At 39.2% G+C, this 18,065-nt stretch overlaps 1 protein-coding gene across 2 annotated transcripts; it reads right to left on the bottom strand.

Annotated features, from left to right (window-relative positions):
• Positions 1-999: 999 nt before the first annotated feature.
• On the bottom strand, positions 1,000-14,091 carry LOC136840282 (mRNA decay activator protein ZFP36L1-like). 2 transcript variants are annotated; one of them, XM_067106959.1, is made up of 2 exons: positions 13,897-14,091; positions 1,000-3,390 (listed from the first exon to the last, which is right to left on the bottom strand). In XM_067106959.1, exons 1-2 carry the CDS (start codon positions 13,936-13,938, stop codon positions 2,404-2,406), a joined length of 1,029 nt encoding a protein of 342 aa, XP_066963060.1. In that variant the 5' UTR covers positions 13,939-14,091; the 3' UTR covers positions 1,000-2,403. The 2 variants fall into 2 exon arrangements, with proteins under 2 accessions (XP_066963060.1, XP_066963059.1); XM_067106958.1 differs by having other exon boundaries at positions 13,668-14,081.
• Between the last annotated feature and the right edge of the window lie 3,974 nt (positions 14,092-18,065).

The raw sequence follows: 18,065 nt of genomic DNA, 5'->3' as shown, positions 1-18,065 counted from the left end.
TTTTTTTAACCGAGAGGGAGTGCCAGGTCGACTCAAAATGGAAGAAAAAATTACTCAAAAATTTTTAAATTAGCAATACAAAAATAAAACTCAAAAACATGATTCAATGTACATGACAAACAGAATTAAAAAAAGGCAATTTTTTTTCTTTTGCTGGCGCCACGAGGCCTTGTGACCTTTTAAAACGACCTTATCTCCCCTTGTGTTAAGGGTCAAACTTGCAGGCCTTCAGTTGTGATTCGACCTCCCTTCATATGGAACCTGACACATACAACCGTGGATGGACGGACCCCTACCAAACGATAAAATTGACATGTTCAATCAGTAAATTTGATATTAACTTTCAGGAAAATAAAAGGGATAAAAATTTAACTACGGTACATTCGATACAGTTTGCTTTGGAATTCCTTAGCCTTTGGAATGAAACCTTCAAGGGTGAAAATGCATCACTTACTGTTAAAAATAGACGTTGGCTGCTTTCCATACATTAATTTATGTGTCAGGAACCAACATAAATGGGATATCTCGTTATATCATTATTTCTAGTGGGTGTGCATTCACCCTCACAACTATTGGCTTACGAAACCATTAAAAACGCTGAATAGGTAAATTGCCGTGCTGGCAAATAAAAAAAAATCATATTCTATATATAATATTATGTTTACTGTATATATTTATAATATATATATTGGAAAAATAACTGCCTTTTGGAAAAAACGGAAGAAAACGAATAAAGCATCTGACAGAAAGTTGTACGCTCTAAAAATAAAAATAAATAAAACTAATCATAGAAGAAGGAAAAGAAAAATTACAAGATGGGGCTTCCGGTGAAAAATGATGCAATAAAAAAATTCTTCGGAACCAAATCAAACTGCATTCTTCTTTGGTTGCTGGGCATAAAAACTGTGGCACCTTTTTATATATAAGTATATATAAAAACAGCCTTGGTGGATCTTACCCAGGTGATGGTTGAAACGAGAAAATCAAATGAAAAAAATATTGATTGTCTAAACAAAATCTATATTTATAAAATCGGTGACTTCTTACATTCTGTGATATCGTTCAATTGGAAAAACACATGACAGGCGAGAAATGGACTTGTACTTCTTAGGTATTCAAAAGAGGAAGGACGCATTGAAAGAAAACACAAAACTGACAAGAAAAGAGTTTTGAAGGTGGTGGGAAACTTACTACAAGAAGGACAGGTCTAAAACCTAAAATTCTTCAACTTGCATTTCAATATCCTTAATGCTTCAATTTTGTAGGCGTCCAAAGTAATTTTTCAATACAGTATATATATGGCTATGATCAATGACAGAAGACAATAATCAATATTTAAATAAAAAAAAAAATTCTGTCGTTAAAACCCACGTCCACAGCTCATCCGACACCATTTTGGCTGGGGGATCTCTCAGGAGTGCAAATGAACAGAATTACTCGATTACATCTTATGTTCAATAGAAGCTGACTTCCCCTCTGCTACCATCCATACTCCAGCACTATTTAAAAGGATCCACGGATATTTAATAATGCTTTATATAGACTATATATATAATATATATACTATGTATCTGTACTTTACAATAATTATAATTATACATTTCAGCCGGATAAGCAGAAGTGAGCTGGACTAACGACATTCAAATGTAAGGCGACAAACTCAATAACACGAACTGTTATGGCATCTAGGTATAGTACAAAGATAAATTACTTTTTCTACTTCACTCAAATAAATAAATTACATAAATACAAGTTCTTTCGTAATTACAAAAGGTGAAAAACTCAAACGAACTTTGATCTGTACAGAGCTGTGTTAGTTTTGTATGGAACCCAGAGTGATACCCTGCTACTTCGAGACCACTCCTCCTGCTCTGGTATTTTAAATCCATATACTCTAAGGGGGTATTGGGCACGGACCAGAGGGGTGCCCCGATATCACAAGCAGTACACAAGCGACGAGGAGAGGTCCAGAAGTTTAGCAGGATCCCTGAAGGCTCGACATACTTCACGCTATACAAGGTTTTGGGGGATGAGATGTGATGTAGCAAGCTTGGTGGTGACTGGCAGTCTCAACTTTAGACTTTTTCTTGGCTGATGGAAAAACACTATCAAGATAAAGGTGGGATGGTTAATGTTACTACTGTAGAACTTTGCCTATACTTAAATAGACTAGGCCCAAAACATCTACCTTCTTAGACTTTCACCTATATTTCTGGGCTCAAGAGGGAACACATCAAGCAAAACCCACGTCACAACATGGTACATCCCATCTCCACTGATGATGTTTCCATCAAACCTGAGTGAAGAATGAGAAGCAAGAGCATAAGACCTCAGCCACAGCAGCCAAACAAGCACTGGACATCTCATCTCCTTCACAATGTTTCTGCAAGACGCTGCAGCTTATCACACGTTTTGAGCTCCAACGACCACTTCCTGCTCGCTCAGCTGCTCAAAAATGGGCAGCCTCAATGAACGGGAGATATCAAGGGCACTCGTCACTGGTGTTGGAGAGGAGGAATGGGAAGAGGAGAGGGAAAGGGAGTCCAGATCCCCTGCCAGGGATTCTACAGGGCTGACCGGAGGAGTATCTAACCCAGCTAGGGAAAGCAGGGTGCCTTCACGCACCAAATCCATATCACTCAGACCCTGGCCGCTGCAAGAAGATCCGTTGGGGGATCCAGGACCCGCTCCTAGCCCGGCGGTGCCTAAACCAACAGCCAGGTTGTCCAAAAGGCCACATCCACCACCGGGGAAGAGAGAGAAGGTATCATCAAAGAATGAGCCTGCAGATGACGTTGGCGACCCATGAAGGGACGCGGGTGGGGTTGGAGATTCGGCGGTGCTTCCCAATCCCATAGAGTTCGCTACATGGAGCATCTTCTTGGGAGATAGGGGAGGATGAGTTCCTGCACTTGCGGAGGCCCCTCGGCGTTCCTCGGCGTTGTGGATGAAGTGACATCGGGGCCCGTAAGGACAGAATCCAATCGTATGGAAAGTTCGGCACAGCTCCGTCTTGTACTTAGGGTGTCGAGTGAGAGTTCGGAGCTCAGCATGGCCATGGGCAAACTGGCACTTGTCCCCATATTTGCAAAATCCATTCTCTTCGAAGGGTCGGCACAGCTCCGTCTTGTAGCGAGATGAATTGGCCTGGCGCCCCTCCCCTCCTTTGACAACGGGCTCAGAGTGCGAGCGGTCGAGGCGACGGTGAAGATTGGGCGTTTCCATTGGCGTGAGTGGAGTGAGCTGGGTCTTAGCTTGAACCTGAAGGAGTTGGGAGTGGGCGGTAGACGCTGCCATGGACGCTCCAACTGGAGTGGAGTTTCTCTTACTTAAAGGTAGGTGGCCACCAACTGCTTTGTGATCCACATCCCACCTTGCACGCAACACAGTCTGTGGAAAAATGAAAATTAATTCATTACAATTGGGTTCCATTACTGACCTTTCCTAATGAGTATCAAAAAACGAGGCAGACATAAAATAGGTTTCAAAGTTTTTAATCATTATAAAATTGGGCAAAATGAAAAACTTTTTCAAACTTAATACCTAATCAAACAAACTGCGCAATATCAAAAAAAAGGAGTAAAATCCAGAAGTAGTTTACTGCAAATTTCAAAGCTCACTTCTCAAAAAGTCATGTGCAGTATTACAAACAAAAGGTTTAGTTGGTTCTCATCATAATGGTAACAATCAAACAAAACTATTAAGCAGGTGACAACAGACTAGAGCCAGTAGTTAGGAAGCCCTTGCACTCACACATATTTACACGTTTCTAATCCTTATGAATGTATATTCATTATTAAATATACTTTCAATTCAAAATGGGGGAATTTTCACCCCTCAATTATGACAATTATATATGTACGACACTGATAACAATAGTTTCTATGCAAATAAGAGCAAAGCGATGCTGTTAATCGATTTTGTCATTCTCAAAAAAAGCAAACATTAGGAAAGATATCTACACGAAGGGTTAGACAACCCGATATATTTTAAACCTTAGTACTCATGACTGAGCCTGTCCACAAGATGTGGAGCTTCACGATCTCCTTAAACAAGACCAATCAATTTTAGGATAATACTGCAACCGCCAAAAAGACCACCTGGTTTTTTTTTTTTTTTTTGCTTATAATCCATAAACTACATGCTATGAGGCGACTAGCACTTCAAAACCCCCTCCCCCGAAAACAGACACAGCAAGGAGACTAGGGCCAGCTTTTGAACTTCTCTCTCTAGTTTGCAAACACTTTCTCTGACGTGTCATATAAGCAAGAAATGGAGTCCGGTAACTCGACCTGCACGTATTCATTCGATTTAACATTGTTTAACTTTTCAACATATAAGATAAAAAAAGTACATAAAACAAAAGACTATTAACAACTCAAGCACAACGACATCAAAAATGGATAATATTCGAAACACCAAGCGATTAAGGAGAATGCTGGGTAGAATAGCCGTCAGTCTGCGAAGGGGGAGGAGCCAACCGTGGAGAAGAATGAAGAATAAAGAAAAAGGTAAAAAATCAAGGAGGCCCTAAGATTGGGGAGAGGCATTCCAATATGAATAGAACCCAAGAGGGCAAAGAAGAGAATCCAAACCGTTTGTGACACACACAGAGAGAGAGAGAGAGAGAGAGAGAGAGAGAGAGAGAGAGAGAGAGAGAGAGAGAGTTTTAAGAATGGCTTTACCAAAGTTTGATGTTATAAATTTGTTTGAAGAAGTGCCAAACATTCGAGTACGGTGCTTTTCTCTCTCTCCCCCTCCTTGCTGGGACACCGAAGCAACTAACAACTACGTACTTGAAATACAAGGGCTTGGGTGAGTGAGGCATAATAGATTTTGGGAAAAGTGCATATCGTGTGGTTAGCGAATCGAACACTAGTCCATTAGTTTGTGAGCTGAATGCTCTAATACTTCCCTTGTGTCTAGGGTGGAGAGAGATCTAGAAACGCGATCTGCCCTTCACTAAGGACACATAGGTATTAGAACGAATGCAATGCAAGTTTTCCAGTCCAAACCCCAAAGCCTTTCTCTGGCGTCAACCACCGGTTGTAGAAAGTTCCCGGCCATGTTGGTGTTTCTCCATTCCTCGCTTGCTACTTTACCTCCATCCCACACACACAACAGCGGTTATTTCGACTCGTATTACGGAAAGTGGGTCACGGAGGATCATATTCAAGATTAGGTGTTCTATGACGCGATCTACTACAGGCAGGAGATGAGCAAACTGGAGAAAAGATCTCATTGTCTTGCATTTCAGTGAAAGGAGAGAGACGGGCAAGCCAGGCCCTACAGTAACACACTGTTCTTTCCGTATTGTTATATATTGAACCACATACAAGGGGTGCTAAAGTAAAGATTCCTTCCGTCGTCCTGGTTTGCAAATTTAAAAGTTACGGTGTGTGATATTTTTTGTAAGGTTCACACACAACTACAGCTTATTATCGTGCATATAACTAATCGAATACAACTAACTATCCTTTCGGGACAATAAACCTAGCACATATAAATGGCACTGTCGCCTCTGATATGCAACCGAAGTGATAAGACTATGGCGGGGTCTATTTACTGTGACCGGAAGGTAACATTCAGTGTCCAACCATGTCATTCTGATCAATGTACTTTGAGTCTAAACATGCTTCTTAACAGACGATTAACATGCACATGCAAACACAACACTTTCTCTCACACTGCGTATTCGTGGGTGTAGGATGCAGTGGCGATATTCCTTGTTATATATATATATTATATATATATATATATATATATATATATATATATATATATATATATATATATATATATATATATATAGCCTATGTGTGTATACAATGTGTGTGTATATATATATACAAAGCATTTTCATATAGGCTAACCCTCACAAAATCTCATTTCAAAGACTAAATCTAAACAGCCTTGAAATTCATTCAACACTTTCAACATCTGCGATTATCACCTTTATTACGGTTAACGACAGTTCAAACCACCCTAAAAATAGAGATTGCCTTCTACAGGGACAGGAATATTAACTGAAGCAGCAGGGAAGCTTATAACGACAAAAGCATCCCCTATAGGCAAATGCTACAGGCAATGAAACGAGTATGGTTGGAAGAGAGAGAGAGAGAGAGAGAGAGAGAGAGAGAGAGAGAGAGAGAGAGAGAGAGAGAGAGATTCTGTATATATATATATATATATATATATATATATATATATATATATATATATATATATATATATATATATATATATATATATATATGGTTATTATCACTTTTGTACGTGATTACCACAGGTGAAAATACACTCCGTTTCTTATTTTTCACCTGTGGTAATGTGTGATATATATATATATATATATATATATATATATATATATATATATATATATATATATATATATATATATATATGCTGTACAGGAGGTATACTGTAAAGAAATTCTGGTCTAACACATGAGGAGAGAGAGAGAGAGAGAGAGAGAGAGAGAGAGAGAGAGAGAGAGAGAGAGAGAGAGAGAGAGAGAGAGAGAGAATCGGTATGATGAATTCTACTGCCTACACAGCAGCCGGAGTCAAAGCTTAGACGCCTACTCGTTCCTTCTCTCTGACTCCCCCTCCCCACCCCCGGCCCCTTCCGTTGTTAACTTTCCCAGCTCACTCTCGAGTCACCAACAGCGACGAACACCATCCCATCCTCTGATGGGGGAACCACCTGTTGTATGACCGTCTACAGGGGGTGTCACTTCCCCTCTCTGATAACCCCCATCTGAGACGACCTCTCCTCTTTGGGGCGTTGTTGGTTTGGTCCCTCCGCATGCCAACAGTCATTCACTACTCTACTTTTCTTAAGATCAACACATGAAATAGAGATTAGATGGGCGAGCACTTCACACGTTTATTTTACTATTAACTATTAAGGCTACAAACATCGAACGGGTTCTTTAACAGGAGAGAGACAAACAGGTCGCTTTTCCTAATACAATATACACGCCTTTCCTCAAAAGGAAATATCTGGAATGAAAGTCTACCACCCATTTTATTACCCTAAATGCAATGTTATTTGATAATCCACCCCTCTCCCTAGTCAAACAATGGAATAAAGGGCAGGTAAGATTTGCGTTCATATACTTGTAAGATTTGCGTTCATATACATTCTTTTAATCAAACCAGAGAGAGAGAGAGAGAGAGAGAGAGAGAGAGAGAGAGAGAGAGAGAGAGAGAGAGGAAACTGTTTTCCTTTAAAAGGAAAGGAGAAAAAACTGTCGGTGAAAGTGCCTGAGATTCACCATGGGACAGAAAGTAAGAGAACTCTCCTTCCCTGGTACGGTGCAACTTTCATCTGGTCCAACGCATCCGGGAGGCAAGGTCACTTTTGTACATCATATGTACCACTCGTTGCAACGTGTGCGTTGTTTCACTTCAGACATACTCGCACGTCCGGCGTCTGTCTACTTGCAGGCAAATAGTGACCCGTGTCGAGCTGGTTTGGTTGTATTTGTCAATGTTCTATTTTCTGCAAAAACCTTCGAAGAAAAACCATGTATGAAGTGTTGTAGAAGCTACATCAGACTAAGGTAGCTGTTGAAACGAAATAGACGACTAAATTATAACTGCTACCTTTTCCACTCTCACTTCTTCATCAAACTGACCCTAGCGTTGAATGGCCGAAAATACCCCAATGCTTGGCTTGACAGCACAAAATTCATCACACTATTTATATATATATATATATATATATATATATATACTATTATATATATATATATATATATATATATATATATATATATATATATATATATTATATATAATATATATATATATATATATATATATATATATAATATATATATATATATATATATATATATATATATATATATATATATATATATATAGAGAGAGAGAGAGAGAGAGAGAGAGAGAGAGAGAGAGAGAGAGAGAGAGAGAGAGAAGAGAAAATGCAATGTACTGCTTGTTACGCCCAAGCCGAAATGCTTCGAACACTTTAATAAAAAAAAAATAGAATGAAAAAGATACTGACAATATTTTTGTCATTACTACGTCTTGCAGGAAGAAATATACTGTTGACAGCTTAATAAATTCTCGTAATAAACAAACGCTGTTGCATGTAAACACCCTGGCTTTATTGAATGTTTTCCTCTCCTACAAAAGGTGATTCCAGAGCTTGCCAACATCAGGTTCTGAGCACATATTATGGCGTGAGGTTACTTGCTTAATGGCCTCTTCTCAAACACGGTAACCAGCCTCTACAGCTGACTATCTACATCCCTAATGCACTTCTTTGGTCACTTAAAACCTTCCGCCGAAAAAAAACAGTAATTTCTTTGAGATCCTTCTCAAATGTTATCTACTCCTTTACTTACCACAACGAAAACCAGCGATATTACGCAGGATTCCACGTTTACTCTTAGTTCCATTAGCTTCATTTACCTACTTCCAGTGGATGCAACGTAAAACTTGACTAGACTGAAACCCTACCCATGGGTATCGTGATTTTCCAAACATTAAAATAAAACACCATACAAGCAAAATAAGCACTGCGCCCGAAATCAAGACTAACGCACAAATAAGCATGGGGAAAAGCAGCCTGAGAAACGATCTACGTTGTAAATGGAGGAAAAATACCAAGATTAACAATCAAGACTCCCTCCCACTACAATACTCTACGCCGGGGAACAATGCATAGCCTATAGGCCTACTGCGAACACCACATCTTGCCCGTAACCTTCGCTAGGGTGTTTCAATCGCTTGGCTTTGGTTCCTCTATCCTCAATACGAACGTGGAAGCAAAACTTACTCATAAGCAAACACCAAAAAAGATATTAAAGATCTCTCGCTCTCTCTTTTACAAAAATAGCACAATGCGTGGTGTACAGTATATATATATATATATATATATATATATATATATATATATATATATATATATATATATATATATATATATATATATATATATATATATATAATTCCCTATGATGGCCAGTTTGAAATGAACATATCTTTGTTGCCTCAAAAGACATCATAATGGTCGATACAGAGACCAACCGTTCGAAAATTGGAGAACTTGGCGAGATAAGCCCATCACTGACCACAGCAGCAGACATTTCTTCCTACTGCTCTGACGTTTTAATATTTACAGAACCTTCTCATATGGGCAAAGAATTACACACACACAGACTTTGTGGGAAAAAAATCCAGCCTGGGATAATCACCAGGGCATCACATTCCTATTCCCGATGCAGCAGTTTGTCGTCGGCTGTCCTGCCTTGAGAACAATTCTCTCTCTCGAACGCTACCCCGTGTATGAGCCTCTTTGCGCGCGCGTTTGGTTATTTGAGAGAGGGCTGCCCAGGAAAAAGACCACCCCCAGATTGATCCCGAGGCCGAAACTGAAAAGGACGACCAAAGTCTCTCTAGACCATTGGTTGGAAATATCGATAATCTGCTTAGTAAAACACTAACAGCATGACAGGGCAATGGAAATTTGATGGTAGTCAAGCCCTCGCCGTCACTGCTGTCATTATTATTGTTGAATTCGACAAAGAGAATTCCTCAACTTTCAGAGCCATGGTGATCCTGTGTAAAGACAAAAATCATTCAACGAATGAATTGTATAGTAACATGAATAAGTATATACACAAGTAACGCAAATCAATCAACGCCTCATGAAACTCACTCCTAAGTGTTACTTGCAAAAACTGGAAACCGATGTCTGGGGAAAAACCACCTTCGCACATGAGAATTCATGCCAAGTAGAACACGATTCCTACCAATTACTGGTCTAGAATAAGTCTGAAACAACGTTTCTCACCATTAACCGTCGCCTGCCCTCTCTAAATACAGTTTTTCTGCTTCTGTATTTTGCTTTAAAATTCAGTAAGCAAGCAAGCTTGTGTGTGTCCCATACTTAAACAACGGATAAGATAATCCTTAGGTAAAGGGAATGCCATGTTAATGGGCTATTTGTCACTTCACATTAAAACGTATTAAAAACTAAAAAGAGTTAAATGGACGAACTGTCAATCAATCAACAACTTCCATCAGTTTACAAAAACGTAAGACGTTGAAAGACGGTGCTCCGAGACATAAAACGCCAATATTTTTACAGATTATACACATCATAGGCGTGTGCGTTTCAATGCTAAACGGTCTATAACCATAAGTGTAATAAAAGTGGTCACTTTCTATTAATAAGAATGACGTTACCCCATCAACATAAAGCTACATAGCTGTCTCTCTCTCTCTCTCTCTCTCTCCACTAACCCGGTCCCCGGGGCCCAACTGCGGGTTCACATGCACCCAACAAGGACGCTGGTTATGTCAAAACGTGACCTCTCCCACGATGCGCTGATCAGGCCATAGCAAAAAAGATATATTTTTCAGCATACCCACATTACATGTTGTCACCATCACTCATGAGGCAAACGGCAACAAAAACTAAATTTCTTTCTCTTACCAATTGCATAAAAAAAATGAGGGAAATGGGAAAGGTAGGTCTTATCCAATTAGATAACGCCACTGTTTACCGGTAACGTGAAGAAATCAACTCAATTCATTAGGTGAAGTAGATAGGTGTATAACGCTCTCCGTCATCTGGGGGCTTGGATGAACAGGTTCTTATCCCTTCCGGACTTAACTTTTCCAATTATTCAAAAGACGGATCTATCAATCCATTTTGCATGTTATGCTCTTTCTCTTTCACATCTGTTCCACCAAGCCTTGGAAGCGCGCACACACACGCACACACACACACACACACACACACACACACACACACACACACGCGCACACGCGCACACACACACACACACACACAAAAGGGTTTCCCTATTGACGATTCTCCGACCTATCATTACTTCCCATGGTACTTCCTGATTCTTGAATTTTTTTTTTTATAACTTCTGTGCATGCTTTGTAGCTTGCCAAAATTAAATGCCTCGTATGCCGTCTCTGCCTTCGTAACAAAGAAACTGCATGGGTATGCTGTGCGAGTGACTTCAATATGGAATTTTTAACCGCTATTTTGTCCAGTGCCAATTCAATAGTTCCCTTACATCACAGCATAAGGTCTTGATGAAATATGAACTCACAAGTTAGTATAAGGAAAGACGGGGACACTTAAAAGTTCAGACAATTGACGGAACGAACTGCGGTCGCTGAATACTGAGCATGTGTATACCATTAAAAACGCAAATGAAAGAATGAGCGAATTTTAAGAAATACCAAGTACCCTGCACACAAACAATGCTACTGAGGACTGAAGAAGTGCATTCGCCGAATTATGTCGTTTCGACGCCAGCTGTTATGGAGTGATTATTACTATTGCTGCTTGGTTTGACTACAGCGATACGGCATGCATAACATTATAGCGACCAAAGTGAAAGAACGGCATTCTTCTAGTTAGCATTCAGATTCCGGAAATAAGTTTAGCGTAAGAAACCTGTATATCAATATACTGAAAGGTAAACCCTGAAATCGCCACTCGACTAGTTTCACTGAAAGTCAAACATCATTCCCATCTTTAGCGTCACCCGACAACTTGCCCTCCCAATGATAGTTAATCTGCAGATACCTTCAAAACATAATGTTAGTGAATTAGTAACCTCTAGGGTATATAATAATCGTATACAAGCGCCCATAACATTTCGTCTATGACAGGTTCCCTCCAGCGGGGTTCCCTGGAGACCATGCCAACCAAACAATTTAGTTCGTTGGAGTTCAACTACAGGGGCAACGTTGCGTCACTTTTCAAGTTACTCTGGTTTCTGCTTCTAGGGCTGCATAAAAAGGGTAAACGCAAAATTTATTATTCTGCATTAATTGAGCATTTTAAATATTAGACGTACTATGTGCCGCCTATAACATTTTGTGCTACCAGGTTGGGCACCACATAAAATTCATGAGGTAGCCATTGCAAGCATGATAGGCAATACCACTTTTTGCTAACTTAAGGCTGGTCTCCACTTCCGCCTGGGATGGGTAGCTTATATGGATGGTACTGGATTGTTTTGGAAGAAAATTCCGTTAATATTCATTAGCAGAAACTTTATTAAAATTTTTGGAAAAGCAAATCAAATCCCACATTACGATACACCACATAACACTATGGAACCATGTCTCATTTAACCACGAATTACACGTGAAATATCTATCTATATATATATAATATATATATATATATATAATATATATATATATATATAATATATATATATATATATATATATATATATATATATATATATATATATATATATATATATATATATATATATATATATATATATATATATATATATATAATTATAATCTCGGATAGGCTGCCTCTGAGAGAGAGAGAGAGAGAGAGAGAGAGAGAGAGAGAGAGAGAGAGAGAGAGAGAGAGAGAGAGAGAGAGAGAGAGAGAGAGAGAGAAGCGAAAGTTATGCTTCAAACAGGATGCCCTCTGACACAACCCATCTCACTCTCTCATTTCTCTTCACTTTCGTTAACGACGGGTCACTTGCCAAATAAGATTCATATTCCCTCTCTCTCTAGATTCACTGAATTATTAATTTCTACTATCAACAGCATTAGCACTGTTTATGAAGTTACCTCTTGAAAAATAGTAATTTGCCTAACTTACTACTTTTAGCATACTCTGGATAAGTATATAAACATACAAAAAATCCGTATTATATAAACACGTACAAAACCATATATATATATATATATATATATATATATATATATATATATATATATATATATATATAACAATTATATAGATAATATAAATTATACATGTACGTGTAAATGTTTCCTCTTGCACGGTACTGAACTAAATGTAGTTTCCCGTAGCCTTTCAACGATTGGCCAAAAAATCAAGTTTGAGATCTAGCTAAACCTTAAAAGATCCAGAAACAACACAGCCTACCAGTAACGCCTTGGGTAGGTTAACGGGACGGCTTTACCTAAAAGTTGAATATTAGGCCTATGTTCATCTGAATACGAATACCGGGAGTTAGGCCAAAAGGCTTTTTCACATTCTCCTGCACGACGTTACAAATCACTCGTTTCCACATAGACCATAAAGCAACACATATTTAAAAGTTAAGCAGAGAAGAAGCAGTAATGGTCATTTGTATACCAGTTTACAGTTAAGTGCATACTTCATCAATGGTTCCAGGCTACGAACTTGGCTTCAAATCAGCTTTTCCTAAAGCCTACTACACACAAAACAGGACAAAATTGATGAAATTCTGCACCTTCACGGTATAGGTAACTTAGGAAGTCGAGGTTGTTGCAGTTTTGAAAGTCTGCTAGTACGTGTTAGTAGTGTTATTGGTAAAATATGTGTAGAGAAAGTGGTCGCGATGCGTGCCAGCGCTGAGAGTATGGAAAGTGAAAAGAAACTTCAACGCAACGTGCATGAAACATACGGTAAGCTAACGCCTCAACATAGACTACACATGCACAACCACACACGTCTTACACTTCACTCAAGCTCAAAAGTCATTCCACAACCATAAACTACACCGAAAATACAGAAAACTACTGAAGCGGTAACAGGTGATTAATTTACTCATGTCCAAATGAGGAGAAATGTTAAGCCACATGAATAGGAAGTCCAAGAAAAATAGTCAATGTGTACGATTCTCTTACGTCGGATGAATGCAGTTCAAGCAGACTTGTATCTTGAAGTATACCAGGAGACATCTTGGCGGGTTACAGAATGATAAAACTCACAACAAAGAACACTTGCTTTTCCCACTGGTACTATATATTCACTTATATTTATATAAAAACACAACACAACTTTATCGTATCCGTTTTCTCAAGACGTCAGGTGATGGAAGAGGTATGAAGGGAGCACTCACTGACGCAGACGTACCTTATACGGGTCAGAATCTAACATATTTATTTCACTGGGCATTACAGTCCATGAACGACACTAATTCTGACGCTTTCAAACGACCGTGCTCTCGTGTAGTAGTCCCACTGAGTGAGTCTCTTCCAAATCGCTCTGGACATATTATACACAGCAGCAGCAGCTCGCCTCGCACCACGCCATTGGCTGAGCTGAAGTGACGTCAGTCGTGCGCACCTCATTGGCCGGTTTGTGTATGATGTCACTGCACAGGGGTGCCACCTCCTCCGCCATTTCACAACAGCAGCACGCCAGGGACATGCATGGTTGTAAAAAGGCTATACATTAGTACTCATTTGGTATATAAAGAGACGAGCGTAGGTTAAGCGGCATTCCAGCTTTGTAAACGAATAACAATTGAGTTTGTGAAAGACATTGTATGACAAATGGGATGTTCTGTATTTCCTATATAGAAGTAGGTTTTCGTTTGCGTGTTAACTTGAGAAAGATAAAATTACTTGAAGGTTTTACCCACTTAGTAAGTAAAAACACATTTACAAACAACGAGGCATTCAATAACAGTGTGTTATAAATATAGTTTTGCGTTTCCAGAGCTAAGTGCCATTTTTTTCATTTAATCAGTTTGACTACTTGTAATGAGGCTAATCGGTAAACGAAACGCGACCTAAGCTTTGCAACGAGTGATGGCCGAAATAACAACTCACTAAAGAACAATAAAACTGTATTTCTCCATCCCATGAGTCACCAGCACATATCGGAAGACAGACACGACTATCGGTGTCTTACATTTACCAGGTACCGGGGCAGTGGGAGGGCCTGGAAACAACCACAAACCCCCACCCCACACCTACCAGGAAGTAGATTTAGGATAGCCCCTTAACGCTGCGTTGAATTTTCAACCGATTCTGAGGGAGCAGTTCTTCCTGTTATCAAATTTAGTCTTTTATTTATTATTATTGGCTTTCTACCGAGGATGATTATTATTAAACACAATACCTTTTATTCTTTCATACTGTAATTTCAATTTAAGATATCATTGTTTGTGTTTCGTAATACTAATTTTAACGTGATCATTTTTATCAGTACTATCACTTTTATTATGATTTCCAAGATTTGTGGCTGTTGTTAAGTAATGTTATGGATTACTTTACGTTTATCAAGATATGCTGTCATTACGCAAGATTTTTAACGAGGAAGTAATTTACTTAAGATTGCTGTTCATTAATTCAGTGATTCATTTCTTTCCGGGATTATGCTTAATTTAAACAATATCACGAATATGTCCTCCGTAATATGACACACACACACACACACACACACACACATATATATATATATATATATATATATATATATATATATATATATATATATATATATATATATATATATATATATATATATATATATACTATATATATATATATTTATTAGTTATTAGTGTGCTATGCTGGCAGTAAGTATTAAGGTTCGTGGTCCGTACACTGGATTAGTCACTGTTGCATCCCAGCGGTTGAATTCCTTTTTCTCCTCGGTGTTTCCTGAATCATCTAACCCGTCATTTAAAGAAAAAGTTTTGCTGATCTGCATTAAACTGGCTTTCTCTGAATTTCTCGGGTGTCATGTGTGATCTGTGAAAACCACTCTCCTAAAACTGAATCCGGAACTCAGAAAACCCGCTACGTATTCCCATGACCCCATGGCTTTCCACTTGGCAAGAGACAATTATGGCACCACGTGGGATGTTGTTATTGTTGCTATAATTTTTCCCAACAAAGTTGTGAGGATGATGTGCTTTCACATGTGTTTATGTTGCCGGGATTTCTCGAATAAAGCCAACAGGATTGATTTGATGACTTGTTATCATAACATGAAATTGCGGGCCCATATTTTCGCCAGTTATTTGCAGTTACCTATCCAAGTTTTGATCAGACCAAACGGGATCTACTTAAGCCCACTTCGCTTACCGAGAGACCAGCGGTAGAGCTAATACGACTACTTTTAATAATAATAATAATAATAATAATAATAATAATAATAATAATAATAATAATAATAATAATAATAATCATTCACACCGTGGCAGGCAAAATATTACGAAAGACCTTGAGGTTTCTTGAATAATGTTTCAGAGGTAAACCCTCCTCCGATTAATGTTTTACTCTGCATTCATGTCTCTGTAGAGTACAAGATAATTAATCCTTGCTCGAGTTACGTCCCTGTCCTATCGCTTGCTGAAGGTGCGTCCTGAGTCTTTAAATCCACTTGATACCGTGTTATCGGTCCCAAATACGACTGATGCAAGATATTTTATAAAAATCAAACTAACTTCAGTGCGCGCGGGGTAGAAAAAGTCACTGTCAATTCTACCCGGATACGAACAGAGCTTCAAGTGACGATTGTGGACGCTGCCGGGTAGATTATCATGACAGGAAGCGGTAGGGTTGGCAGCCCTGAAGTTTACTCGGCACTTGGGGCGGGACTTGCTGAATTCTGTGACGTAATTGTTGATGCTCATTGTTTAGAGATTTTTGTCAAGTAAAGTTATGTTCTAATTCATTTGAAAAAGCTCCTAATTAACTAACACATACTCTATGTCTTGCCAGAGGAAGAAAATATGGGGTTTCAGAAGGATAATATGGGAGGATGGTATGCGTTTTTAGGGTGACCTTGAACATAGTCCCTCCCTCCCTCCCTCCCATCCCGACCCAGTCCCTCGCCTACTGACAAGAAGTGATTGTTGGGGAAGTGGAGGTTGGGGATTGTTGGAGGGAGGGGTGGGTTGTAGGGGTGGGTGAGTTGCTGGCAGGCTCTCGCATCCCTCTTTCTCTTTCTCTCCATGCTCATTTGTAATGATTCAATGTGTAAGTCGGGGAAGGGAGCCTGTTGCTACTTATTTATATCGCTGTATGATGCACTTGTTGAACTGCTTACTGTCCTTGGCACTGCCGTCCCACGGTGGCCGCAGATCTGCAAGCCCGTTTCCTCATTCTGGACGTCAAGAACAAAAAAAAAAAAAAAAACTCAAATGGAATTGCTCTGACTTCCCACCTTTTATTTGTTGCCAACTTGCTCCAGCGACGGAGTTCACTACGGCTGTTGCAGATAGTCAATCTCTCTTCCGCGTCTTTTCATCTGAACTTGGTCTTTTTTTTTTGTATTTTCGTTTTTCCGTTATTCTTATTTTGGTGTCCTGGAACATAAAATCCTGTTAGTTTAGGTCAGGATGTCCCAGTTGAGGTCTATATTTATTTCTTAGAGACTTAGACTCTTGTCTTTCGTTGTCGAATTTGTAATCAGTTACTTCCTTGTTTGCTCTACAATCATTTTAATCCGTGGGCTGTTCAGTTATTCAGTTCTCATATCTGCATTTTTTCTGGTAAAACTAAGGTATACTTAACTTTTCGCAAAAACTAAGATGATGCAATAATTTATACAACCTCAGTTGATCTTTTCAGCGATTATGCTGTTTTACGTACTCTGAGACAAACAGAAATCTTGCACAAGAATTTTAATAAACCTGTGCTGCTCAATGGTCTCCCACCCGAGATCATTCCCACTGATTAACAACTGGGCCCGATCAATCCCACTGATTAACAACTGGGCCCGTTTCAGGAGAGCAAGAAATTACGTACCCGGTAATCAGGTCATTGTGATGCATCGCAGCCAGGGTAGAAAAGGGCATGGGGGCAGCAGCCACTCCCTAAAAATATTTGCTAATAACAGGAAGGTTAATCATCTCAAAGCCGCCAATTCTCAGGGGAAAAGTGATATGGCGAAGCTACTGAGACATATTGTCTGTGCACTTGAACAACGCCAAAAGAAGTAAAGGGATGAGAAGTGTCGAGATGGGTAAAAGTACTGAAAAGGGTGAAAGATGAATTGGGGTGTATGGAGATGGTCTGGACGTGTTATGAGAATAACGGATGATAGACTGGTGGAAAGATTGTAAAATTCAGAAATATTAGTGCTTCAGACACCTACACAGAAGGCTAGTTGCCAGCTCATGGCAGGCCCCTGCACTCACTTGCCATTCACCCCTACCTTTCTTGTATTCTCATTTTGGATACAAAGAGCCTTCCTTTTCAATAACTTTTTCACGCCATCTATCTTACCATTCTTGGGTCTTCCTGCTTTTCCTTTGATACTCCTGAATTGTACAATCTTTCACC

The sequence above is a fragment of the Macrobrachium rosenbergii genome, chromosome 7, assembly GCF_040412425.1.
Source record: "Macrobrachium rosenbergii isolate ZJJX-2024 chromosome 7, ASM4041242v1, whole genome shotgun sequence".
In the NCBI taxonomy this organism is placed as follows: Eukaryota; Metazoa; Arthropoda; class Malacostraca; order Decapoda; family Palaemonidae; genus Macrobrachium; species Macrobrachium rosenbergii.
The sequence above is the reverse complement of the archived record's forward strand: the minus strand, read 5'-3'. Positions and strand labels throughout refer to the sequence as shown.